Source organism: Euleptes europaea, chromosome 4 (genome assembly GCF_029931775.1).
Source record: "Euleptes europaea isolate rEulEur1 chromosome 4, rEulEur1.hap1, whole genome shotgun sequence".
In the NCBI taxonomy this organism is placed as follows: Eukaryota; Metazoa; Chordata; class Lepidosauria; order Squamata; family Sphaerodactylidae; genus Euleptes; species Euleptes europaea.
Window position 1 is genome coordinate 77718711 of NC_079315.1, and position 26562 is coordinate 77745272.

Sequence of the window (26562 nt, forward strand, 5' to 3'; positions counted from 1 at the left end):
ACAAATTTGGCTCACACTCATATACACTGGAAGGAAAGAAGACAATTTTCTACACACATGTGCCCTTCATAATCAAATACAAGACTTATGTCTTGTGTATTAGAACCCAGATACAAATTGTCACATGGAAGTGGTCCTTAGAAAAGAAAGCAAAGACCATCTGCATCAAGAACAAAATGATCTAATTATGAGGGACAATGCAAATTCCTTCTGCTCCTATGAAACAAAAGGCTACATGTCCAGGGGCCAAATGAAGAATCAGCTCTTCCTGGACCTATTCCCATCCAGTTTATTGCCTTGCCTTAACTGGTTCAAGGAAAGGTCAAGATAGAGGGGGAAAGCAATCACAAAAGATTCTAAGCATGTTAGTTGAGCTAAAAGTAATACTTAGAGGGAGCACTGGGTATGATATATGTACATGTGGATATATGCTTTACATATTACCTAGATACACATAAATATTTAATATATAAAAAATAAAGTGCTTTCTATTGCGTCCTGATGAAAGGACATTATAAAACATTTCACCAACTGCAAAGCAAAAAAAATTATTACAATCAAACGAATATTACATCCAACATACATGAAAAAGGTAACAATATTTACATTCTGCTGGGTGTCCCAGGACAAAAGCATCCCTTCATATACATGGTATATACATTATATACTCTTTACTCAATATATTATGACAATATATATTTTAAAACCTTTGTTCTTGACACACAAAAAAACCCCTACAAAAACACAACAAGATTCAAACACACAAGTCCAAGACTAAGAGACAACCCGTTCCCCAGGCCAATGCTCCCACTGCTGGGGAAGATGTGCCATCGCTCTTTCCTGGGGTGTAGCGCCTCAACATCCTGCAAGGCACTATGGGCAGCTGCTGTGAAGTTAGCGTCACCCGTGGTGAGCAAATCAAACACACAGGAGTGAAAATAGATGTCCTTCACCAGCATCTTCTCATGGCATTTGGTGGAAGCGTTCTCCAGTGTGTACATATTCCGGGTCTGACTCGACGCGCCATGCGTGAGGGCCTGCGCCATCACCGGTAAAGGCAGGTGCCCACTGTTGTCGATCCGTTCACTTGACGGGCAGCCATTCACGCAGAGCTGTAGGTCCTGGCTCTCTTCATAAGCCATGACAAGCTCTTCCGGCATGCGTATAGCCAGTGTTAAGTAACGTCCTAGCTGGCGCACAAACACAGTGGTCCCAATGTACTTGGCATGCATCTCCACATATCTGCTGCTCACTCTCTCCACAATGCGCAAGCTCTTGGTGTCGCCATCGCCGCCGCTCGTTGTGCCATCTACAAAAGCTGCTGGTAAGTCGTCAGTCACTGCCTGATACACCTTCTGATCGGTGCAGTCTTGGTAAGATTTAAATATAATGGTTATCTGTAGAGAAGAAAAGGGCAGAGAATGGAGTTAGAGCAACAGTACTCTATATATCACAGCTCTCAGTTGTGTGCCCCAGGAGTTTGTGAATTCTCGATACCTAAAATATTGCCCGGGGCTACAACTAAACTTCTACATTCAGAGGCAATAAGCCTCTTAATGCCTCAATGCCAGCGCCAGGAGGCAGCAGCGGAGGAAGGCCTTGGACTCATTGCCCTTCTTGTTTGGCCCTCCAGGATAACTGATAGACCTCTGGACTAGATGGACCTCTGATTGGATTTAGCAGGGATCTTGTTACCCTCTTAACTTCATCTGCTAAGACATGACTAGTAAAACACAGCAGAAAACTTAAATGTACAGCTCTCAGACCTTTGTCTGGGAATTTTAAAAGACCCAAACGTCCACAGTGCAGGTTCACAAAATTCCATCTATGGATTATCTAGTACTCTTCAAGAAACACCTCCTAGATCCTAGAAGTCATATGCAGGCTTATGTGAAGGATTTCAGAAGTCAGATTCCCAAAGCTTGGCCTCCCATGCTACCAAGTCACACTTACTCAAAAACAGGACAGTTCGGACACGTAGAAGTACAACACAGGAGATTTGCCATATTTATTGTTTTCAGTTTACTTGCCAGTTAACCAACCGTGCAATGATGGAAGCACATTCAGAATTATTGCAGAATACTTAACAGAGGGATAAATTCCTTTCAAACAAGTGATCCTGTGCCAATGAGAACATCACTCCAATATGGACACAGGAAGATATATCAACACCACTTTACTGCTATCCCAACATGCTCAGACTCATTTCTGGGCATGCTGGGATGATAGGACATATTATCCTGAGGACATCAATCGCTCATGTGGTGAGAAATTGCAGTTATTGTGTGGAAGTACTCTTACAGAATAAGAGTTCCCTGTTAAACAGTAAAAGCTCTATTTAAGCACTTACCTTGGAAAAGAGTTTTTGCCTTTTTTACAGCAGCCGCACACTGGGTTGACATCTTCATTGAGCTATCCACTACCACCCCAAGATCCCTTTCTTGGTCTGTCGCTGCCAGCACGGATCCCATCAGTGTATATGTGAAGTTGGGATTTTTTGCCCCAATATGCATCACTTTACCTTACGCCTAGAATCCTGGTCTGTGGTGGGCACAGGGACTACTCTGGTCGCAGCTGTGCCTACAGGGGAGGGGCTGTGGATCAGTTTGTACAGCATCTGCTTGGCATGCAGAAGGTCCCAGGTTTAATCCCTGGCATCTCCAGTTCAAAGGACTAGGCAAGTAGGTGATGTGAAAGGCCTCTTCCTGAGGCCCTGGAGAGCCACTGGCCAGTCTGAGTAGACAATACTGACTTTGATGGACCAAGGGTCTGGTTCAGTATAAGGCCACTTAACGTGTTCATTTGTACATCTGTATGTTGCAAGAAGCCACAGTTACTTTTGAACTGTGATTATCTGGGCCCGGCGTGGGGAGCAGCCAACTGTATGCACAACTCTTGCAACAAGCCCGAATGGTACACACCCCAGGCTTAATACTAGCTCAAAGTAAGGTCTGTATTAGCCTGGTGCACTGAAGTACGCAATTCTAGCAGCTGAGGTGAGACAGGAAACCCCACCTTGGGCCTTCATTTCAGGTTAATGCACAACAGCTTTGCAGAATGAGGGCCCAAAGTCGAAACTGGCATATCAGACGTTGCATGCCAGAGAAGGAGTCAACGCTGTGACCCACAGTTTTTCCCCTACCTATCCCCCAACTTTTTATAATGTCACCCTTACCTAAAGACCCAACTTCTTTCCTTTATCCCTTAGAAGCTCCTTGATCCATTGATCTTGAGCAGCGTACTGTAAATCTAATGTTTGAGGCATATAAGGACTGAAATAAATCTTGCCACGGACAATGTAGCCTTGGGATCACTGTCACTTAATAAAGGCAATATGTCAGAGACAGTGGTATTAGATTTATATGTTAAAAGGGGAGAGATATAACGTGATCAAAGTTCCTCATAAAAGAGGCATTCCAAAAGGGCATGAGCTAATGAATCAATAGAGCCAGAAGAGCAAGGACAGGCCCTGTCTGGGTATGGTATATTCAAAACCCTGCCCTGCATAACCATAGAGGGGTTAGCATTCAGTATAGCTAAACAGAAGGCTCTAGAAAGACGAGGAGTTGTCAAATAATAAGTATAAGCGGTCAAACCAAGTGGTGGTGGTATTCCGAAAAACTGAAATGAACAAATGCGGCGAGCACGAAAAGCAGTGCTGTTATAATCAAGCTCTTTAATGCGCTTTTTCATTTTGGCGACAGATCCAGTTTCCCCAAAATCTAATATCCTGCGAGAAGCCCAACAATGACGATTTCTCATCAAAGATTGTTTCCCCAGCCCCAACTTCTGCAACCACACGCCAGAATTCTTAATCCTTATCAGCACCTCTGGGGTTCCAATCCAATAACCATGCCAGCCAGAAATGAATGAAGAACTCGTATATTGCAGGAGCACCTCTATCATTTAAGACTTTTTTGAAAGCTGGGTTTCTCCCCCCCCACACACACACACACACACGATACCTCATTATTAATTGCTTGTGCCCAGCCCTCTCCTCCAGCAGGCACTGTGACAAACTCATCAGGCTACCTCCTACAAACCTGTACAGAAGACATAATGAAAAAGAACAGACCCTCTAAACTTCCATGTCAGCAAGGGTGAATCATTCTTTAATTACCTTTGTCACCCTGGACACGTGGCAATGCTGAGCACAGTTTTAACAACCCTCGGCCCATACACCTGGCAGTGCCGGGCTCTCTCCCACCCACTCACTGCTTTCTCCAGCCCCAACCCTCCCCCCCCCCAACTCACACGAAGACCCCTAATTATTTTAGCTCCATGGGCTCCCAGTGGTGCAAGCCTGACTGGAATTTTCCAACCGTTTCCTCCGTTTAATCGCTCAGACGGCTAACTCAGGGCCAGCTGCAGTCAAGCAATCTGTTAAAAGCATCGCCGGGGGCCACAGCTGGGACTGCGGGCCTCTGAGGGGGAGAAATCTACTTGTATGTCCTCTGGCTTTGAGAAATGCTCAACCCTTTTCTTTTCTTTTTTTTTATTCTACTGGAGAAAACCACCATTCCTCTTCAGAATCAATCATGTGAGGGTTACGAGACTCAACTGAGCCTGAGGGAAGACATTCTGGAGGTTGCCTCACAAGCAATTTGTTGTGTAGACACACACACACACACACACACACTTAAATGAAGGGGGAAAGGCTTGACATGCAGCCTTCTACAGGCCAGGAAACAGATAGATCTAGCAGTACAAATCGGCATGAAGCTGGAACCACTCTGAAGGCACACCAGTGTCACTCAGTTAGGGAAAGTTATTTGACAGCCTAGCTGAAATAGGAGTTCTGGGCAAGTCTGCTCATGTCTAACCCAGAGATTAACTATACAAATTACCCCTAATGAGACACAGAACTCTTCCCCCCTCCTCTTCCCCCACACCAGTGCCGTCTTCACTTTGCAAGTGCAATAAACCTGACACCGTCCATGATGAAGAGGAACATTTCTCCAAGAAACATTCTCTCCGGGTTTCCCGGAGTGGTTTCTTCAGTTCTGTCAATTAGACAGCCAGCTCCATCACTGGAAGGATCTGCGGTTTTAGACGCAGGATTTTAAAAAAGAAAAGTTAGATGCAAAGTACTACGGGGAGAAGAGAACAGTGTCTTCTGCTACCTTTGGGATTCGGCTCACTCATAACACAGCAAGCGCAAACCTGTATAAGGCCCAGGGTTACATGATGGAGGATGCGATGAAGCATTCCCGTTGATGCCCCCAAATTCTAATCTCATGCTAGATTTCTCAACAAAGACGACAAAGGCAACAAAGATGAGGAAAGGTTGAAGCAGCTGGGTATGTTTAGCCTGAAAAGGAGAAGACAGAGGGGATATGATAACTATCTTCAAGTACTTGAAGGGCTGTCATATAGAGGATGGTGCCGAGTTGTTTTCTGTTGCCCCAGAAGGTCGGACCACAACCAATGGGTTAAAATAAAATCAGTAGAGTTTCTGTCTAGACATTAGGAAGAATTTTTTAACAGTTTGAGCGGTTCCTAAGTGGAACAGGCTTCCTCAGGAGGTGGTAAGCTCTCCTTCCCTGGAGGTTTTTAAGAAGAGGCTAGATGGCCATCTGTCAGCAATGCTGATTCTATGAACTTAGGCAGTTCATGAGAGAGAGGGCATCTTGGCCATCTTCTGGACACTGGGTGTGTGTGGGGGAAGTAGCTGTGAATTTCTTGCATTGTGCAGGGGGTTGGACTAGATGACCCTGGCGGTCCCTTCCAACTCTATGATTCTATGACACTACAGTTCCTCCCAAAGGCAGTGTGAGAATCTGATTATCCAAGCAAGCTGAACTGGAAAGACGACACCAAAGATCAGCAAAGGATCGTGTCCACAAAAGGCCATATCACCCTACATCATTGCTTTCTTGTTGCTATGAGCGCAGCTCTTCTACACAGACTACACAATAACCTATTAAAATGCAATGAACTTTCCAAGACTAGTATTAAGTGAAGTAGCATTAAAAAACTGGATGCATTATGCAAGACAAATTTACAAACAATAATGCAGTATTATGTGAAGTGTGCCAGCACCACCAGTTAAGAGAGTGTTCTGCCTTCAGCACAGCCCTGTTTGTTTTCTTGAATATATTAGTAAGCTGCAAGGAGGAAGAATTTTGCAAAACCGCTAAGAAAGAAAGGTATATTTGCTTCTGCTGGTGGTATAGCTTTTTAACAGCTCATCACAGAACCCTCAAGGCTTTACATATAATTATGACATGAAATTGTGGTCCTTCAGGGAGTAAAAGTTACAACTACCCTGTCAAACAGCTACACCTGTACTCTGCAGGGGCCCGTGCAAACAGGCACACAACCAAATCATGCTTGTGGATACAGGGGGTAATGCCTGTACATGTATGAAGAGGACAAGACAGAGGGGATATGATAACCATCTTAAGAACATAAGAAAGGCCCTGCTGAATCAGATCAAGTCCAGCAGTCTGTTCACAGTGGCCAACCAGGGGCCTCTAGGAAGCCCATAAACAAGAAAACTGCAGCAGCACCATCTTCAAGTACTTGAAAGGCTGTCATATAGAGGATGGTGCCAAGTTGTTTTCTGTTGCCCCGGAAGGTCAGACCAGAAACAACGTGTTAAAATTAAATTAGAAGAGTTTCCACCTAGACATTAGGAAGAATTTTCTAACAGTTTGAGCAGTTCCTCAGTGGAACAGGCTTCCTCGGGAGGTGGTGAGCTCTCCTTTCCTGGAGGTTTTTAAGAAGAGGCTGGATGGCCATCTGTCAGCAATGCTGATTCTATAACCTTAGGCAGTTCATGAGGTGGGGGGGCATCTTGACCATCTTCTGGGCATGGAGTAGGGGTCACTGGGGTGTGTGGGGGATGTAGTTGTGAAATTCCTGCATTGTGCAGGGGGTTGAACTAGATGACCCTGGTGGTCCCTTCCAACTCTATGATTCGGTTTTTCTTACAACCTTAACAGCTGTAATAGTTAAAAGAACCAGAACAACACATTAACAACAGTGGTACAGGTAGGGCATCCCTTATCCGGACATCCCATATCTGGACCGATCCAAACACTAGAACCTTCGAGCCGGCATGCAGGCAGATCCACGCTGCCTGCTTTCAATGTTTCCTCCACCTCAAAACATAATATACAGTGTACACTGCACTGCAGGTGGAGACTGAAAGCCTATGGACTGGTCATTTTAGCTGGAGATCCCAGCGATTGAACCTGGGACCTTCTGCATGTCAAACAGATACTCTACCGAGCCATGGCCACACTTAAGACACTCGGTTTTCAAAAAAGAAGGTTGCCTATAGCAGGATATGAATTTATCCTTGTAAAATGTTTCAGTGCTATTTTGGGCTTGTTTACTTATAAATACACTAAAAATACTGCTTTGTTTCTTGCTAGGAAATCAAAACCAAGCCTTAAACCATTGCTCCAAAAGAAGTTTTAGAAGACACATACTAATTTCCAGCAGAGCCCCACAACAGCTCTAGATCAGGGGTCCCCAACCTTTGGAACTTTGAGAGGGGGTGGTGAGACCACCCCAAAATGGCTGCCCCAGGAGGTAGAGCCAAATGCACAATACCTCCCCTCCTCACTTGGCAAAAGAATTGCATAGCAACAACACCAAACACATAAAACTGCCTTATTCAGAGTCTAGCCATTGTTCTGTCAAGGTTAGTACTATCTGTATTTTAGTTGGAAGCATGGTCCAACCATTGGAAACAGGAAAATCTAAAGATGAAGGTGGTGGGCTCCTGAACACCCATCACCCCCTCATGTAACATCCTGGACTCTGTAGCGTCAAGAAAACTCCCTCCCTGCTTTGCGAAGGAGCTCATCGTAAATCAGTCAGGCCTGAAGCAGGAATGGAACCACACAACTGGCTAAGGAAAAACTGGGTGCATACCAGTCATCCTGATCCTCCAGTGGCTGTAAATGCTATTGCGGCCACAGAAAACTCTTTCATTTGAATGAGGGCAGCCAATAACAAGCTCTGTCTTACAATGGCCCCACTAACTTTCAGAAAAGCTTGGGGGGGTACCAAGAGAAGGAGCAGCGGGCGCCATGGCACTCATAGGCACCACATTGGGGAACCCTACTCTAGCTGGAGCTATTATGTATCTGTGGTGCAAACTACTCTGCACCATTACAGATAAATGGAGCTGCAATGGCTGTTCTTAGGTGTCTCCTTCAGGACAATCCTGTGTAAACTACATGCTGGGTCACTGTGTCAATTACTGTCCCTTACAAGGTCTCTTGTAACAAAACATTCCAAGACACCACCTTCACCCCCTGAGTATGTTCATGGACATGTGTTTTTAAAGTCTCTGGACCTCCAAGCACCATCCGTATTGCTTACTTGTTTCTCTGACCTAATCCATAAACTGCAATAACTTACTCTGGCACATTTGCTCTGTACCACACCATTTATTATTAATAGGTAATATTGCTGTGCATTTAAAACATCAATGCCTTTGTTAAACATTTCAGCTTTTCCCACTCCACTCCCACCAACTCTTCCTTCCAAACTACTTTGGCTCTGCTCATTTATTTTTAATACTTCCACTCTACTTCATCCTCCAAGCTCACCAGTAAAGCACACCAGCTATAAATCCCTATCTCCAGAGATGGCTATAGAACACAGGTGTCTGTGTTGTAGGGTAAAATACAAAATTCAAACCTATGTTTCATATGGATCTAATGGGTGGCCTTGGACAACCTAATCCACATAAGCAGAGTCTGTCTATCACTGACCATTAAGCAATTCAGAAACACCTCAAATGATCCACCCCAGCAATTTACAATTTGCAAGCACATGGCATTTTAGTCAGGCTACATCAAGATCACCCACAGACAATGAATTCCATTTTTACAGTGTCCCGAAATCCAACAGCCTGCCCTTTCAACTTACTTAAACACTCTACGACATCACAGCAGCTACGCCAATGGCAACTACGTGCTCGTACGTGCTCAGTTATTGTCCTACAAGAGAATCAGTTACTGAAAAAAGATGGCTGGGAAATAGCTGTACACTGGGCTTAAGTCTGGGGTCTAGACCAATTCTATTTGCTAACATCGTTGCCTTGCTGGCCACTGCACCTCTATAATTCTTTCCCAAACAGTTGGTGTGTAAGATAGAAGAGGAGGCAAGACAAAAGAGGAATAATTGCACAAAGAATTATGCAAATTCCTTTCAGTGGTATTTCCCGGATTGTGTCCCAACACTTTTGCTAATGCAAGTTCTTGTCTGCAAGTGCAACTGACATACAAGCAAAATACAATCTAAGAACAGGTCTGTCTAGCTGGCATCTCTATAGATCTTTTCAAAACATAGTTGCACAGATTGCTGAATTGGCAGTTTGAATCAACAGACAGTACACTACTCAGTATTTCTGCTTCTTGCATTTTCTGATATAGAAAAAGCAACTGCATTTGATGACACCGTTGGGCGCGTGCGGGGGGGGGGGGTCAGAATCTACCAATACATTGAACAGAATGGAGTTATCTGGATTTAGCAGCACCCAAGATGGATTGTTCAGGTTTTTGAGAAGGGGGAAATTGGGCAAGTGTGAAAAGAAACAAGATCCCCCAAACAAAATGTAGTGATTCATTGTACACAGGTGCAAGCAGTTAAAAAACAGCAGCCAGCATTTCAAGTGACACAAGACAACCTTTCCATCGCTCCCAGTTTCCCCTTAGAGGAAGTGAAACTAACATAATGCAGGCAACAAAGACATCACTACCAGCCTGGAGGCTAATCTTTCTTCATTATTCCATCAGTGGCTGAGAAAAGTCCCTTGACATGCAGGGACCAGGCAGAGGATGAAAATATCACATTAACTGTTTATGATATTTCAAAAGGATCTAGACAATGCCAAGTAATTCCTCCAAAGCCATGCTGATGTGGAAGACCAGAGCTGTCAGCAGACTGCAATGCACCAAGGAACACATGAAGCGGCCATACACTGTATCAGACCATTGGTCTATCAAAGGCAGTATGGCCTACTCAAACAGGCAGAGGCTCTACCTACCACTGAATCCTCTTTTAACTGGAGATGCAAAGAACTGAACTTGGGACCTTCTCACTCTACCACTGAGCCAACAACCCCTAGTGTCTCAACTAGGGGGAGGCGTCCAAGCAGCCAGGCTACCTATCTGTGCTGCTAGCGAGCTGTAGTCACTGCCTCACAGAGAAAAATCTGAGTCTCATGGCCACCATCTAAGCTGCAGAACCAACTCTGCTTTCTCAGCCGATCTCCAGGGCCAATCCCTTTGCACCAAGCACAGTAATTCTCTAGGCTCACAGCTCGCTTCTCAGTCTGAGGAACCCATCTCTGGGTGGGGGACTCCTAGTCCAGCCCCTCCTGGCTTCCTGCACCCTGCATGTTAAATTGAATTAGGCCTTTGGGCTGACCACATCTCTGCCTCTGGGCCTCACCTGACATTTAGAACTTGACTGCTGCCTGGATTCCCCTCAGCAGCTGTACTTGGCACCAGTGAGTTGGTAGCCTGGCCTGGACCGAAGTCTGGACTTTGGTGAAGTCTACATGTACAGTCTAGCTCAGCAAGGATCCGTCTGCAAATCTGCCAGGTCAATTACTGCTGCGGTTTCAGCCTCACTAGGACAAGGGAAGCTTAAAATTAACCTTAGGGTCAGGAAGCAATTTTCCTCCACGCCAGATTGGCCAGAGATCCTGGAGGTTTTTTTTTGGGGGGGGGCATCTTCTAGGCATGGAGCAGAGGTTACTGGGGTGTGTGGGTGGGTGGGTGGGGAGGTAGTTGTGTATTTCCTGCATTGTGCAGGGGTTTGGACTAGATGGCCCTGGTGGTCCCTTCCAACTCTACGATTCTAACCATTAAGGTTGGTCCAGCTGCAAAGAAGTATAAGTAGAGGCAAGGGTAGATTCTGAAGGCAGCCAATGGAAAGGCATCCCTTTGGTCTCAGTGTCGAAGAAAAAGCAGAGGATATAATTTGGATGAACTGGCAAGCAATACAATGTCTCAGGCACAAGGAAGAACCCCAAAGGAATGACCGGCATATGTGCGCTAGAGTTGCATTCCTGACCTGGGGCTCATCATGAGAAACACCAGAGATGCCATCAGTATTCTTCCAAGGGGACTCCCCCTGCCCCTACCACAACAGGCAAACAGACTCATGGCCCCTAGTCTTCAGTAAGAAGAGCAAGGCCCCTTCTGCAGCACCCTACAGGTTTTCATGCCTCAAAGTAAGCCTCCAGCTTCAAACCAGCCAAAGCAATCACTTAGTGAGGCGGTGGCTCCTGGCATGCAGGGTAGAGCCCATCAGCAAGATTGACTTGGTGTTTGGCAAGAAGAGGATAAGGCCTTTGTTCCAGGAGTGCAAGTCAATGCTTGCTCTCCTCAAGAGACAGGGTTGGACTGTTAAGACAGCTAAAGGGGCTGCAAGGCCAGTTTGATGGTGCTACACAAGGCACTCTCCCGCACAGACTCTTTCCCTGGCTGCTCACCTTAAAGCATAGACCCCCTTTGTGCGTATTTCATCAAAGCTCTATGGCACTAATTACTCATGTTCCAGTCGGAGTTTTCAGTTCAAAGGGATGGGGGAATGACTTTGCCCGAGGTCATTCCAATCATGTGCTTCACCCAACAAAAGTTGTTGACTCCTGTGCTTTGGTGAGTGGGGACACTAGAACCAGTGCAGCAAGCCTACAAAGATTAAAGTAGGTGTACAGGACTAAAAACTATTTTACGGCCCTGCTTAGATGGTCAGCTGGATTACGAGGAACCCACAAGAGGTAGTACAATGCATCAGAAGTGGCATATTCCATGCAAAGGAAAAGAAAGACATTCCACAAACAATATGCAATACTGAGAAAAGTGACAACTTCCACAAACTGAACTTGACTGCCCCCACCACCTCGCAGGTAATTTTCAAAAGCCTGCTTTACTCATTCGTGCATTTGCATTAGAAGGGTCAGGAGAATGCCACATGCATTAGTCCCACATGTGGCATTGTATTAGTCCCACAACGCTCTTTCCAACCAGGGATTCTTCATTTGCTCTACCACTACAGCCAGAACCATAAATGGCAATTGCTGCTAGAACCGAACACGAACCACTAATCCTGGTTACATCCAAAATTTAAAATGGGGAGAAGTGAAATCTTCCAGTCCACAGCCACCAAAACCCCTAGGGAAAACTCTGCATACTTGTAGTAGAGTGATATTTCAGGAATAACAGAAATAGATGTCAGATACCATGTTTGTAGAACTGTGAACCCAACAAAAACTTGTACAGATATCCAAGTGTGGTAACTGGCAATTCAGCAACTATTTTTTTTTTTTACAGTCAATGGAAGATATCCTAGTCTGTAACAGGAAAGCACAAAACACCCCTCCCACAGTGAGGTCCAGGCCCCATTTGGCCAGGTGACACCAAAGCTGTAATAAACATTTGCTAGGATGAAACCTTCCTTCCATCTGCCTTACATTTGGATTGCACGCAGTTGCACAGAGGTCAAATTCATCCTTGCTCAGAGCCCCATCCATGGAAACTTGGTAAGTTCATTCCTCTAGAGTTACAAAACAATTTCAAGGATGTGTAGAACACAAATACATGGAGAGTTCAGTAAAGTAATTACCATGTCAGTGTAACCAAGAACTAACTAAAACACAGCAAAAAATCCACCTGCGAAACAGGAGTCCTACTCAGTGATCACTGTCTCTGTTACTGTACTAACCATACTAAAGGTAAAGGTCCCCTGTTCAAGCACCGGGTTATTCCTGACCCAAGGGGTGACATCACATCCCGACATTTGCTAGGCAGACTTTGTTTACGGGGTGGTTTGCCAGTGCCTTCCCCAGTCATCTTCCCTTTACCCCCAGTAAGCTGGGTACTCGTTTTACCGACCTCGGAAGGATGGACGGCTGAGTCAACCTTGAGCCGGCTACCTGAAACCAACTTCCGTCGGGACCGAACTTAGGTCGTGAGCAGAGCTTGGACTGCAGTACTGCAGCTTACCACTCTGTGCCACGGGGCTCTTACTAACCATACTAACCCCTGAATAAATATGGGTGCAGATGAGTTCCCTAAATGGTCACTGTATTTGGTTCTACCATTTCCACTCCCCATGCACTTTCTTTATTAAAAAAGCTAATAAAGGGTTGGGGGGGCAGAGTATCCTTCCCTCCTTTAATGATCAGATTCTCAGTTAATGTAGTAAAGAAATCTGCTGCTTCCATAATTTCAACTGAAGTCACAGAACATGCAAGTGCATAGAGAATAATTCATTTAGTACACAATACTCTAAACATCCCATCAGACAGTTAAGTGATATCATCTTCCTTGGGAATATGTGGACAGTTAGAGATTTTAATAAGTCATCACTGGAGATCCACAACATTTAAGGCATTCTGTTTGTTACAGTCTTGAAAGTAACTCCAGTAAGACCCCGAAACTCAGCACCTGCACCTTGTACATTTTAATCTCACCCTTCCTGCAAGGGTCTCAGAACAGCATCCATCATTTTCCCTTTCTCATTTTGTCCTCACAACAACTATGTGAAGTTAGGTTGCAACTGGCTCAAGATCACCCGGAAAGCTATGTGGCAGAGTAGGAAATCTGAACACGAATCCCCAAATCCTGGTTTGACACTAACCCGGCACAAGACTGGTTCCCCAACATTAGTCCACTCCGATCAAAAGAAGCACCTCACTCAATCCTCTTTTGTTTCTTATCAAGCATGCACATCAAGAGGTGTGTAACTTGGAAGGTTCTGAACAGCATTCTGAAGTCTCACTGGGCCAGGCACAAAGTATTATCACTTGTTCTTGGATCTCTTTAGCCAAGACCAGCACAGGTACAATAACCAAGGAACCCTGAACTTGCTAGCACAAAGCTGACTTCGAAGCTTCCTCAGAAGAGGAAGTTTTACCTATCAGAAGCTGCATAAAGTCTGAAACTAACCCAGAAAGGTAAATCTAACCTATAATGTCAAACCTTTTCCACCTAGCACAGAAAAGTGAGTTTAACACAGAAGTCAAAGGCCAACATGGTGTAGTGGTTAAGAGTGGGAGACTCTAATCTGGAGAACTGGGTTTGAATCTCGCTCCTCCACATATATCTTGCTGGGTGACCTCGGGCCAGTCTCAGTTCTCTCAGAACTCTCTCAGCCCCAACTGCTTCACAAGGTGCCTGTCATGGGGGGAAGGAAAGGTGATTGTAAGCAGCTTTGAGACTCCTTAACAGCAGAGAAAAGTGGGGTAGAAAACCCAACTCCTTCATCAAACAACACATTAAAGCCTTCAAGAGTACATCCTGCCCAGCTTCCCTGACAGCAGGGATGTTGTCTGAATTCCCACAAAGGTCTTCTGATAAAAGCTTAACTGCCTGGCAATGGAAGTAAAACCTCAAGGCATGCGAAGCTTCCAGGACCATCTCCAGTGCCAAGAAGGCTCTTTTCAGACATCCTTCAGTGAAAGCCTCTTTACACACAGACCATTAGTTGCTTCTGCCCATTTTAACATCCCTGTGGATACAGACAGGCAGCTCAGATCAATCAGATGAGAGGCATTTTTTCTTCATTGCTGTTAAGAGGAAGGGTGTAGAGCACAACACTTTTCTCAAAGGTTGTGGCTTTGGTGAGGAAGAAATGCAACTCCACATAAGCAAAAAAATTACTCACTAGGCATCTGATTTAGTCTTAGGCAAGTCAATCATTCCAACCTTTGCATTCATTCACTAAGAAAACAAGTGTCGGAAAACGGAACCTTGGCTTACCTGTGAAGGTTCCTTCTACACTGAGGGAGGAGTACATCTTCATCAGTGGGTTTTGTCGTTCCTATGCTCAGGGAGGCAGGATCCGAAAAACCTTTGCTTCCTGTCACATGTGCTAGGACCACCCTCTGATATCCAGTTAGAGGACTTCCATAGCAGAATTTTTAAAAACAGATAGATGTGCACCCAAAAGAACAAGGAGCAGCCACTGCAAAAAACACAGCTTACAATCATGAATTAGTAACAAGTAGAACATGAAAATACTTTATTCTAATTCCCCTTATTATTCCTATATATAACGTATTGTTTTCCCAATTTTTTTTAAAATTCAGCTTTATCTGGACACTTGACATTCTTCATCTTGATCCATTCTTCACCCTGGGAGGGCAAGATGTACTCCTCCCTCAGTGTAGAAGGAACCTTCACAGGTAAGCCAAGGTTCCGTTCTCCCACTGAATTCGGAGTACATCTTCATCAGCTGGATCTTCAAAAGCTGACGTTCACTGCGAGGGAGTCTTCACTGATCATTTGATACAACATTCTGGAGGACTCTCCTGCCAAATGCCACGTCGGATGAAGAATAGGCATTTATCTTGTAGTGTCTTATGAATGTAGAAGGGCTCAACCAGGTCGCAGCCTTACAGATTTCTTCCACGGATGCATGGCCATCAAATGCTGCTGAAGTAGCGGCACTGCGGACTGAGTGAGTGGTAATTCCTAATGGCACTGGTATGTTGCTAAGTTGATAGCACAGCTGGATACACTGTTTGATGCACTTGCTGATAGCTGCCATTGACATTCTGCAACCTTTATTGGGTGATGAAATAGGAACGAATAAAGACTCCGAGCGCCGGAAAGGTTCCGTCCTTCTTAAAAAGATGCGTAAAGCTCTTTTCACGTCCAGAGTGTGCCAGTTCTTCTCCTTTGGATGAGAAGGGTGAGGGCAAAAGGATGGAAGATGGAGTTTCTGTTGTCTATGGAATTTAGAATTTACCTTTGGGATAAAGGCCGGATCTGGACGTAGTACTACTTTATCCACGTGGAAGACGCAGAGGCTTTTTCTAGATGACAAAGCCGCCAGTTCCGACACCCTTCTAGCTGATGTAACAGCCGTGAGGAAGAGAACTTTCATCCTAAGGTGCCCCAGGGAAGCCTCCCATAAGGGTTCAAATGGGTGTCGAGTCAGAGCCTGGAGTACTTTGTGAAGTCTCAAAGTCAGAAATCTATGAATTGTCGAAGGAGAGATGGCCGAGGCTCCTTTCAAGAAATTGACTATGTGGGGATGCCTTGACGTTGGGTAGCCACCCAGTTGGGGAACAACCGTCGTGATCGCCGTCACCTGTCGTTTGAGAGTAGATGCCTTCAGCCCTTGAGCTAATCCCTCCTGGAGAAAGTCAAGCAAGTTGCCAGTAGAAATGGTCACTGGATCAGTATGTTTTCTCTCGCACCATCTAGCGAAGGCCTTCCAGGAAAAATCATATATGCACCTGGTGGATTGTTTCCTGGCTTCCAACATGGTGTCGACAACCTCTGAGGTATAGCCCGTCTCTAGCAACCTTGACCTTTCAAGAGCCAGGCGGTCAGCTTTAACCAGGCTGGATCTGGGTGTACTAAGGGGCTCTATTGGAGAAGGTCCTGGACTGGAGGTAGGGACCATCGCTCCTGGATTGATAGCTCTCTCAGTGTCGCGAACCAAGGTCATCAGGGCCATCGAGGGGCTATGAAGATGACCAGGGCCCTCTCTTGTCTGATTTTTTGTAGAGCTTTGGAGATCACTGGTAGAGGTGGAAATGCATAAAGGAGACCCCGTGGCCACGGCGACAACAGTGCGTCTATTCCGTCTGCCCTTGGATGCATAAATCTTGACAGGAACCTTGGGAGCTGGTGATTTTTGCCTGTTGCGAAGAGGTCCATGATGGGTCTTTCAAATTTCTCCGTTATTTGAAGGAAGGTCTCTCTCAAGGACCACTCCCCCTCGTCCACCTGCTGTCGGCTGAGCCAATCTGCCAGCTCGTTTAGTACTCCTTTTATGTGCTCTGCCCTGATGGACGCCAAGTGAGCCTCTGCCCAATTCAGAATTGTTATGGCTTCTGTGTGAAGGGAGGAGGAACAAGACCCACCTTGGTTGTTTACGTAAGCTTTTGTTGAGACATTGTCCGTTCTCAGCAGGACGTGACTGTTCTCGATTCTTGGCTGAAACTCTATCAAGGCTTTCCAGATTGCCCGTAACTCCAGCCGATTTATGTGGAGGTGACTCTCTTCCGGTGTCCAACAACCCTGTGCTACTTGTTGCTGCAGAATCGCCCCCCAGCTTTCCAAGCTGGCATCGGTGAAAATCTGGATCGTGGAGATCGGGAGATAGTTCTGGCCCTTGGCTAGGTTGTGGGACATGGTCCACCACCTTAAGCTGTCCTTCCCTTGTCTCGGGACAGTGAGGCATGGGTTCCTCTTTTGAGTTATCTGCAGTTGAAATGGCTTGAGAAACTATTGCAGGTCCCTCATGTGGAGGCGAGCCCATGGCACAATCCCTATGCATGTCACCATTTTCCCCTGCAGTCTGACTAAGGACGACAGGCCGGAGGATTTGGAAAGAATCACTGTCCTTGTCAACTTGACAATGGAGGAAATCTTGTCTGGCGGAAGGAAGACTGCATTCTGATTCGTGTCTATGAACACCCCCAGGTGATGGATGAACTGGGACGGAGAAAGGGTGCGCTTGATCTGGTTTACCAGGAAACCGTGAAGTTCTAGAGCCCGGAGGACGGTCTCCGTGTGCTGTAAGGACAGTTGTTCTGAAGGAGCGCTCACCAGGATATCGTCTAAATATGGGAAGATGTGGATCCCTACCTCTCTCAGGTGAGCCACCAACGTCACCAGGACCTTGGTAAAGACCCTCGGGGCCGATGAGAGACCAAACAGGAGGGCCCAAAACTGATAGTGATCAAGGTTGTACGCAAAGCGGGGAAACTTTCGGTGCTCGGGGTAGATGGGGATGTGTAAATACGCTTCCGTCAGGTCTATCGATGTCAGAAACGCTTGGGGACGGAGTGCCTCTATGATGGACCTGAGTGTCTCCATCCTGAAACATTTGAGCCGGATAAATTTGTTGACGTGCTTTAGATTTAGGATTGCGCGCCAATCTCCATTTCTCTTCGGAACAGTAAAGAAAACAGGAGTATACCCCAGCGCACTATTCTGTCTGGGGGACTGGTTCAATTGCCCTGATTTAAAGCAGGAGGTCTATGGCTGCTTGATCGCGGGCCAGCTTGTCCGGTTTGGAAGAGGAGGGGGAGAGAAAGAAGCGGTTTGGGGGAGATTTGCGTAGTTCTAGGCTGTATCCCTCGTGAATCTTCTGCACCCAAGTGTCTGGGTGAAGGGAGTCCCAGGTATTGGCAAAAAGCTGGAGTCTTCCCCCCACCAAACTGTACCAGCAGTCATTGTTTCCCAGGTTTCTCACTAAATCTGTTGGACTTGTCCAAGTGTTGTTGTGGCTGGAATCCCTTGTTAAACCTGGGGCCCTTGCGAAAGGATCCCCTTCCAGAATTCCAGTTGTTCCTTCTGTTGTCCGCTCTGCCCCTTTGCCAGGGTGTGAGAGGTTCGGAAGGGACAAAAGGAAGAAAAGTAAGAGGTCTTACCTTCTTTCCTTATTTTGGCAAGGCCTTTTTTGTCTTTCGTCTCGACTAGTATGTCCTCTAGTTTAGAGCCAAAGAGACGATCACCCTCGAATGGGTATCCCAACAGGATGGATTTGGAACTGAAGTCAGCTGACCAGGACCGGAGCCAAAGTGCCCTCCTAGAAATAGAGGAAACTGCCAGTGCCCTGGCCGACATAGTCATGGAATCAAGAGTGGCGTCCGCCATAAAATGTACTGCTTTCAGAACTGTTAAGACCACTCAGAACCCTCTTATTGTCTTGTGGAGTCAGGTCATTTTTCTGATCCACATGATGGATGCCAGAGCCACCAATGCTGCCGTAGCTGATGCTTGTATGGATACGGCCGAAGCCTCATGGGCCTTTTTGATAGCATAATCAGCTTTTCTATCTAGAGGGTCCCTGATGTTGCCAGACCCATCCTCAGAAAGTAAGCCAGTGGATTGCAGAGCGGCGACTGGTGCTTCAACTAAGGGAACCTGAAGGAGGTTAAAAGCTCGGGACTCTAGATTATACATTCTTCTAACAGCAGTGGGGAGCTGTCTGTTAGAGAGAGGCTTCTCCCATTCATTTTTGAGAAGGTCCTCAAAGTATTCAGGAAAAGGCACAGCCCGGGTATGGGTCCTCAGTCTGGTGAAGAATTCCTTCATGCCCCTAAAATTAGCCTTACTTTTGGAAGCCTCTGAGTCCTCATTCTCATGAAGATCTACGGCTGCCAATACCTTGCTCAGGAACGCCTGATAATCTTCCCCAGCAAATAAACAGGATTGTTGTTCCTGATTTTGAGTCTCCTCCCCATCCTTGTCTTCTCCTGAAGAGAACTTGCCCTCTTCTCTATCGCTAGAAGAGGGAGAAGGGGACCTGTTCCTGCCGGAAAAGGACAATGGTGCCTGCCTTGCTGCCTTAGTTGGCCAGGCATGGCGTGTGTCGCTGGAGCATTCCCCACGTTCTGACTCAGAGTGGATGGAAGCCCTGGAACCTGGGGATGAGGCTCTGGATCTTGTGACGCCCCCACAAGAATGGTCGCTAATTTGGGAAAACTCCTCTCTCAATGCCTGCCGCAATAAATTTATCAGAGTTGCCCTCTCCCCCTTCCGCAATTAAAAAATGAACATTTTCAACATTACCCGGGGTAGTCCCAGTCGCATGAACTCCAGAGGAGCCGGCATCACTGGGATCAAGTTCGCCCTCGTAACCTCTAGAGGCTGAACAGGGAGTTGCGGCTGCCATCTTGTCCATGCACGTCTTTTTCGCGCTGTTTTGAATGTCTCCCGGCTGGAGGCTCTGTTTTTGTGCCACCGCCTGCAAATCGGGCCGATTCGCCCATTTTCCCCCTTCACAGCTCTTGGACGCCGCCAGGGAAAGCTGTCGGGGGGGAAGGAGTCCTTCAACTTGCTCCTCGTCTCCTGACATTAATTCCTCTGAAGCCCTATCTCCACTCTCAGACATATTGTAAACAGAGGAGGGGGGAGGGGGGGAGACAGAGGCAAAGACGAGGGGAAACAGAAGATACAAGAGGAAAAGGCTGCTGGATGCACACAGACCAAGATTAGGACTAAGAAAAAACACAGATAAAGTTAGACAGGGATAATTATTGAACTGCAAAGGCTAGGAAAGGCTTGCTACAGAGCTAACCACCAATGCTGCTTCTCCCTCTAAGGCAGGAAGAGAACTGGATATCAGAGGGCAGTCCTAGCACATGTGACAGGAAGCAAAGTTTTTTGAATCCTGCCTCCCTGACCATAGGAACGAAAAAACCCGCTGATGAAGATGTACTCCGAGCTCAGTGGGAGAACGACACAAATATTGTTTGGCGACTAGTCAAAAATGTCAAACAGTAACCCATAAAAATAGCTTTAGAACTAGGAACAGTACCTTTAAAAATGTTTCACACCCTTCACATCCACAGCTATTATATCAGCAGCATGCATGCACACTCACTTGTGTGCACGCGCACACACACACACCATGATGTCCTGGCAAACAACTGCACAAGTTTGAGAGAGTGGGATGGCCAAACTGATATGGGCTAAGAGCCACTTCAAAACATTATGCTACAGCCATACCCACGCAAACACTCACGAGGGAGCTTCACCTACCTAGCAAAACTTCATAAACTAGATTGTACATCTTAGACACGCAGAAGGCTATATCAAAATACAGAAGTGTTAGCTGTTCCCAAGGCCTGAGCACTAAGATGGGACTGCAGAAAGGTGTGTGGGTTAGAATTTTAGGTATGGACGACAGTGCAAAGATGTCCCAGAGTTTGAGGTTTTGCAATTTGTCCAGTTTAGAAAGCTATGATCTACAGCTGCTCAGTTCTTTCTCTCTGATCACTTGCCTTTTGACAATAATTCAAGGCTCGAAGACAACAAAATATCCTTTTTAAACCAGTGGCGTGGCAATACAAAGACTTTAGATTTACAATATTATAAAAGATCTCTTCAACACAGTGTCCCTAACATTAAGTTCTCTTTCTCATTCACAGGACTTATATGACACTTTTAATCTGGCACTCCTGGCACTTTAGAACATTTGAGAAGCCACAGGTTTCTCATAGGCAGCAAAATGTGTTGGGGGTTGTTTTTAAACAAAAACCTAAAGCCCAGCTTTTAGATGCTAAGAACTCTGGGAAAGTGATCATTAATTTTCATTAAATCACCAGACTCGCTTAAGTAGAATAATGATTCTTAGATGCCTGGGGAGGGGGAAACCCTAGAACCAAATTATTGAATAATATTATTTTTCTTCAAAATGCTTGACACTCATTTTAAAGGTAGGCCTTTTCTCAGAATGTTTTGGATTGAGGCAGCATTATACTGCTCAGGAGCCTCTTTTTTCCAGAAAACACGTCCTTATTTTTATTTTTTGTTTCTCCTTAACTTAAATCTCAGGGAAGTTAACAGCTTTTCTTTAACGAAGACATCCACACAAGAAGCTTGCAAGACAAGTCACTATTATTGGAAAACGTCTAAAATCATTTAATGAGAACTCAAAAACAGACCTTCAAGGCCTACTGTTGTCAACTGAATACAACACTCTCTCTCTCATTGTTTTTATATAAAATACGGACCAAAACCATATTTGAATGAAGAAAGATATCACCCCACCAACTAAAAAATGTAACTCAAACCACTGTCAAATATAGTAACCCAAACCATCTATTTCCCCCAATTTTTTCGCTAACTGTAACCAAGACTCCAATGTAGTTCCCTTTTAGATAGGAATATTCTCATACAAATAGGGTAGTGCTTTCAACCATATGAAAATGTGCAATTGAAACCAAAGGTTTAAGTGGTTTTTTATCCTTAGAATCCCCATGGTCTAGCGACAGGTTTTAAATTTACAGAGCAACTCTGGCTTTCTTAACAGTTAAGACTTAACTAATCTGTGTTAATGTTATCTCAATTTTGTACAGAAAGAACACTATGCTGGAACAGACCAAGGGCAGCCTAGTCCACTGTTCCTTACAAGAATCCCAAGTAAACAGCAGGTACAATTATCTACCTTCCACCCACTCCTGATCTAGACAATGCACAAAGAAAACCATTTTTCCCTACAATACAATGCCTTCCAAGGTGACAGCAAACGGTGGTTGTATTCTCCCCCTGAGCTTTCATAAGGGTTCACATATACTATCCATTACTCAACAAATTCTATCCTTCAAAATGCCCACCTAAGGTTCTATGTCTATCCAAGCTATCGAAGCACCCTTCAGTGTAGCTGATCCGTTGCTGCACTGGTTCTTGTGTTTCACAGCACTTCTCGCCTTTCCAGAGTCTCATGTCCTATCACTATCTCCTAGCTCAGGTCCAGCCCCTCCAGCGATTTCTCCCCAAATCTGTTTCCTTCCTTTGTGGAGATCAAATCTGAAAACTAACTACCCACTAGCTAACACCTGTATGCTTGCTATTACCACTCTATCTCTCCCAGGCATGCTTTTTCCACTCCCATCCCCCAGTGTCACACCACCAGACTGACTGATAAGCAATGACCACCGGGGATTGGGTAGTTGTCCTGGGCATGCCCACCTTTCTCTTCGTATCAACCATTAAACTATAGTTTGGAAACAGAGAAACACTTGAGTGCCAGTGTGTTTGGTGAAGTAACAGAACTGTTTTGTTTGGGGGATACAACTTTCTGGAACAGATGTTTGAAAGCAGCAAGATGCTGCCCGAGACTGATCAGTTGTGTTCTTGACATGTAGAAATCACTTGCTTTGGATTGTGCTTGATTTACCATTCTTGGGAATCAAAAGGATTTCCTATATAAAACATTTCTGCACTTTGAAATTATAGACACATTTCTGAAAGGGGTGTGTGTGTGATTTAAGTACCTTATTGGTTGCAGTAGCACTGGATCCTGGGACTACAGGCACGTTCGTCACTTGCACTGACAAGTAGTTGTTGTCTATGAGAGGCCAGGCCCCTTCCACTTTACATGTCTGAAAGTGATCCCTAAAAGTCCGCAGATGTGGATCTCCAAACAAGCCACAGAAAAGGTAAGTTGGAGGTGCTTGTTCTCCTCCTCGATGTTCTCTGGCTCCCTGGCGGCCATTGTAATTACAAGGGTCATGGGTAACCTCCGGATTTGTAGAGGACGTTGGACCATCCTTGGAACAGTTCCTCTGACTCATGAGATCGCTGATCCCCAACACAGCAGAATGGTAGACCAGGTTTCCACGGCAGACTTTGGAATTGCGGTAGGTGCAAGCAGAGTACGCCCGCAGTGCTTTGCAGAATTCCAAATCAAAGCCATCAACGGCAGAGTTTAGGTGAGCTGTTAGCGATACAAAGTCCGTGGTGCACTTCTGGATTCGACATGGTGTTTGCGCCTGGCAATCCCCTAAGCACAAGAACAGAAGAAGAAACGTCATTTGGCATAATGAACCTCTCTCAGGCATGAAAAGAGCCCATTTTTTTAAGTTAACCAAACGTGGTGTCAGATTGCTAGACACCCATTGATTGGAGTCAATTTCCTTCCAATGAAGGCATGTTCCAGATGAGGTTCATGATCAACAAGCAGCTTGACCAAACTGACAGCTACTATGTAAGACAATTACCCAATCCCGTATCCATTTGCTCATAACTAAGGCCCCACTGAGTAGCATAACATTTTTCAGTAAGCATTCCTTGTACTGCAACCAAAGGTGGCTTATAGTCGATATTATAAACATCTAATGCAACTTTACTAATCTTATTTTTTAAAAATCAGTACTTTTAAAACTTATTAGATATGTGGTCACAAAATCTCTCCGCTCATATCGGTGTGTAGTCTGTGCACTCCCCACCCCCCCAGATAAAAACCCATTATTTCGTTATACCCAGGAACCCCCATCATTAAGAGTGATGGGGGTTTGTTGTACATCCTATGCATATGTTTATACTCCCCTAATACTGGGAGCTCTTCTTTGTGCATCTGTGTGATGGGGGGAGGGGAAATCTCAGTATAATCATAAGTCACACCCTTCTAAACCCCCCCAAAGTAAACAGATTTAGAAAGGTGTGATTCTGCTTAGGACTCCACTACTAGAAGCTTTATTCTACTTGCAGATCTCCGGTTTATAAGCCACCTGGCATTTTGTAAAGAATGGGTGACAAAGTAAAAGGATAGAGGAGGGGAAAGGCATAGAAACTGCACACTGGATAGTAAGGCAGAAGGCAAAGGAGAGTGAAAGAACAGCAATCATAGGAGAAGCAAAGAGGATCTTAAACCATACACCCTTGGGTTTGGGCCTTCACACATATGCTCCATTCTTCTAAGCCTCACTGCAAATCAACTAGGCTACTTAAAAAAAGAAAATGGACATTTGCAGAATCGTGTTCACCAGGTGTCCTACTAGGAGCCCACTTATGTTCACCTAGCATTCCTTACATTGTTCCTCCCTCATGGTTGAGCACTATGAGGTGGAACAAACTCGGCTCTGGGGGCTCCTGCTCCTCTACTATGGAATGGCCTTCTGGAGATTGCATGCCAAACACCTATTTAATTCTGAGGAGGACCTGCAAGGCAACAGTGCACGTTTCAAGACTGTGGTATGCCGTTGGGTCTTGAGCAACTTTGAACATGATTACTGATGTTGTTTAGGTTGTCCGCCACCATGACCCTTGTTGAAAAGGCAGATTAAAACAAACTCATAATGATCCTCCGGATATATAGGAAACATTCTGCAAACCTCAAAGGAAGTGAAAGGAGCAAAAAAAAAAAAATAACACCGTTGCATGCATTTTTTCAGAACAGGAAACTGCAGGGATGGATATGTGGCTAGCTTTCCTTCCTGGCTGAAACCAGAATGCTTTCTGGAAGATGAGATTTCACCCCTCCCCACTGCCCTAATTACTTAAAGACACCCTTAATATTTGTTAAGTACAGAAATTGCATATTGAAACTATGCCTTGTAGCCTGAGGGGGAAACAGACCCATGAAACACAGGTGGTAGATTTGCAAACCCGTTCACATAAAACCGCAGCCTCGACTAAATTCATACAACATCACTATTGGCTGGGCTCAATCGGTGGTTGTAACGTGCCTCAATTTTTCCACAGACTGATGCAGATAGAACTAGAAATGAAGGAACAGCACACTTTCGCCTAAGCGTACAGAGCCCAACACAAAGCCCAGGAATGTCAAGAGATCTGGGCAAGAGCCCCGTCTCCTTACTTAACTGTCCTTCCCGCCTGCCCCTGCAGAGAGCAAGCAAGTGGACCACAGCCAACAAAGTGAGAAGCTGGAGAAGGCACAGCACAGTCACCTTTCGGAAGGTTCTGCTGCTCCCTTTCAAAATGGTTACTGGGGATTTTACATTGGGGGTTACCGCACTTGTATTCCCAGCGATGTATTAAGAGTTTGAAAACGTTATAAAAAATACTGTTCGCACTTTGTTTGGCCCTTTTAGCTGTGAAGACGTTTTCCAACCATTTATAAGCCGTGGTATCCAAAAACCCTTTTAAAGCGATGTTTTTTACAATGTTTTCAAACTCTCAATACATTGCTGGGAATACAAAGTGCGGTACCCCCCATTCTGTCAACAATGATGTGCCTAGCAACTTACAAAAGGTGGATCTATAGCCATTGCATGGGTTCTCATGGGATCTCTTAAATTGTGTTTGCAGAAGTTTAAAATGTCTTTAAGACTTTTAGAGCTTTAAGACTTTTCGATTTAATATAGGATATACTTTTCGTGGCTCTCTTTCCAATCGCCCCACCAAAATCAACAAGAATGAAAATTATTTAACCTGGACTAGACAGCACCTCTGTATTCTGAAAAGTAAGAATTCTAACAACTCTAAACCAAAAAGCATTGATGTTCTCTTGTTGCAAATGGACAATCTCAAAAATGTTCTTCAGTACCTTTGAATCAGAACTGAGTACAGTGACTAAAGAAGTTGACACAAACCCTACAGGATTTTTTTTTAAGACAACTACTTCAGAATGAAGGCAACCTTCTTCACCTGAGGAATTATCAGCTATAGTGCGTTTTGACACCCACGACTTTTGTTTGGGGGGTGGGGTAGTAAGAAGGGCTAACCACCAATAGCAAAAATTAAAAACGGCTAATACTCCAAGCAACACATGATCTAAGGGGAGGATCTAAGTTCCCAATTTCTCATCTCCACAACAAGAGAGCAATAGCTTTCCGCATCCTTGGTCAGAACGGAGGGGAAGAGAACAGCATTTCACATACAAAAGCTTCCCATTTTTAAAACATGATCGAAAAATCTAGCCGTATTCAATCACCAGTGCAAAGAGCATAAAATTTATTACATTGCTTACTTTAAAAGTATGCATTTTAAGCTACACGGCACATTTGCTCATGTGACACTGGAGCACTTCCAAGTAGTATTGTAGTGCATTTTGCCCTAAAAGCTCCACTCTTGCCTGCCAGAACTATTTTTAACCCAGACAACATCATGGCTATGCTAAATTAATAGGCAGTCCAAGGATTTCACATTGGGAGCATGCTTCTCAATGTAAGAGAGCATTGTTTCTTGCCAGGTGTAAAGATCAGTTATGTTCTTTTTTGTCAATAGTTTTTAAACTGTAACCCACGAGAAGAGTAGGTGTCTGTGTTTGAGGTAAACTAAGCACAAGCACACACACCCATCCCATTTCAAATGCAGCCTTTGCGCCAATCCTCCCCTCCCTCCTGCAATCATTTCCCCCTTTTAATTGACT

At 45.1% G+C, this 26562-nt stretch overlaps 1 protein-coding gene across 1 annotated transcript in view; it reads right to left on the bottom strand.

The window, feature by feature from the left end:
- Positions 1-181: 181 nt before the first annotated feature.
- RGMB (repulsive guidance molecule BMP co-receptor b) overlaps positions 182-26562 on the bottom strand; it is a 33376-nt gene continuing 6995 nt past the window's right edge. Inside the window, exons 2-3 of the mRNA XM_056849002.1 lie at positions 22724-23232; positions 182-1397 (exon numbers count right to left, since the gene is read on the bottom strand). Of these exons, the coding sequence (XP_056704980.1) occupies positions 735-1397; positions 22724-23232 (1172 nt within the window). The 3' untranslated portion in view covers positions 182-734. The remainder of the gene's footprint in view (positions 1398-22723; positions 23233-26562) is intronic.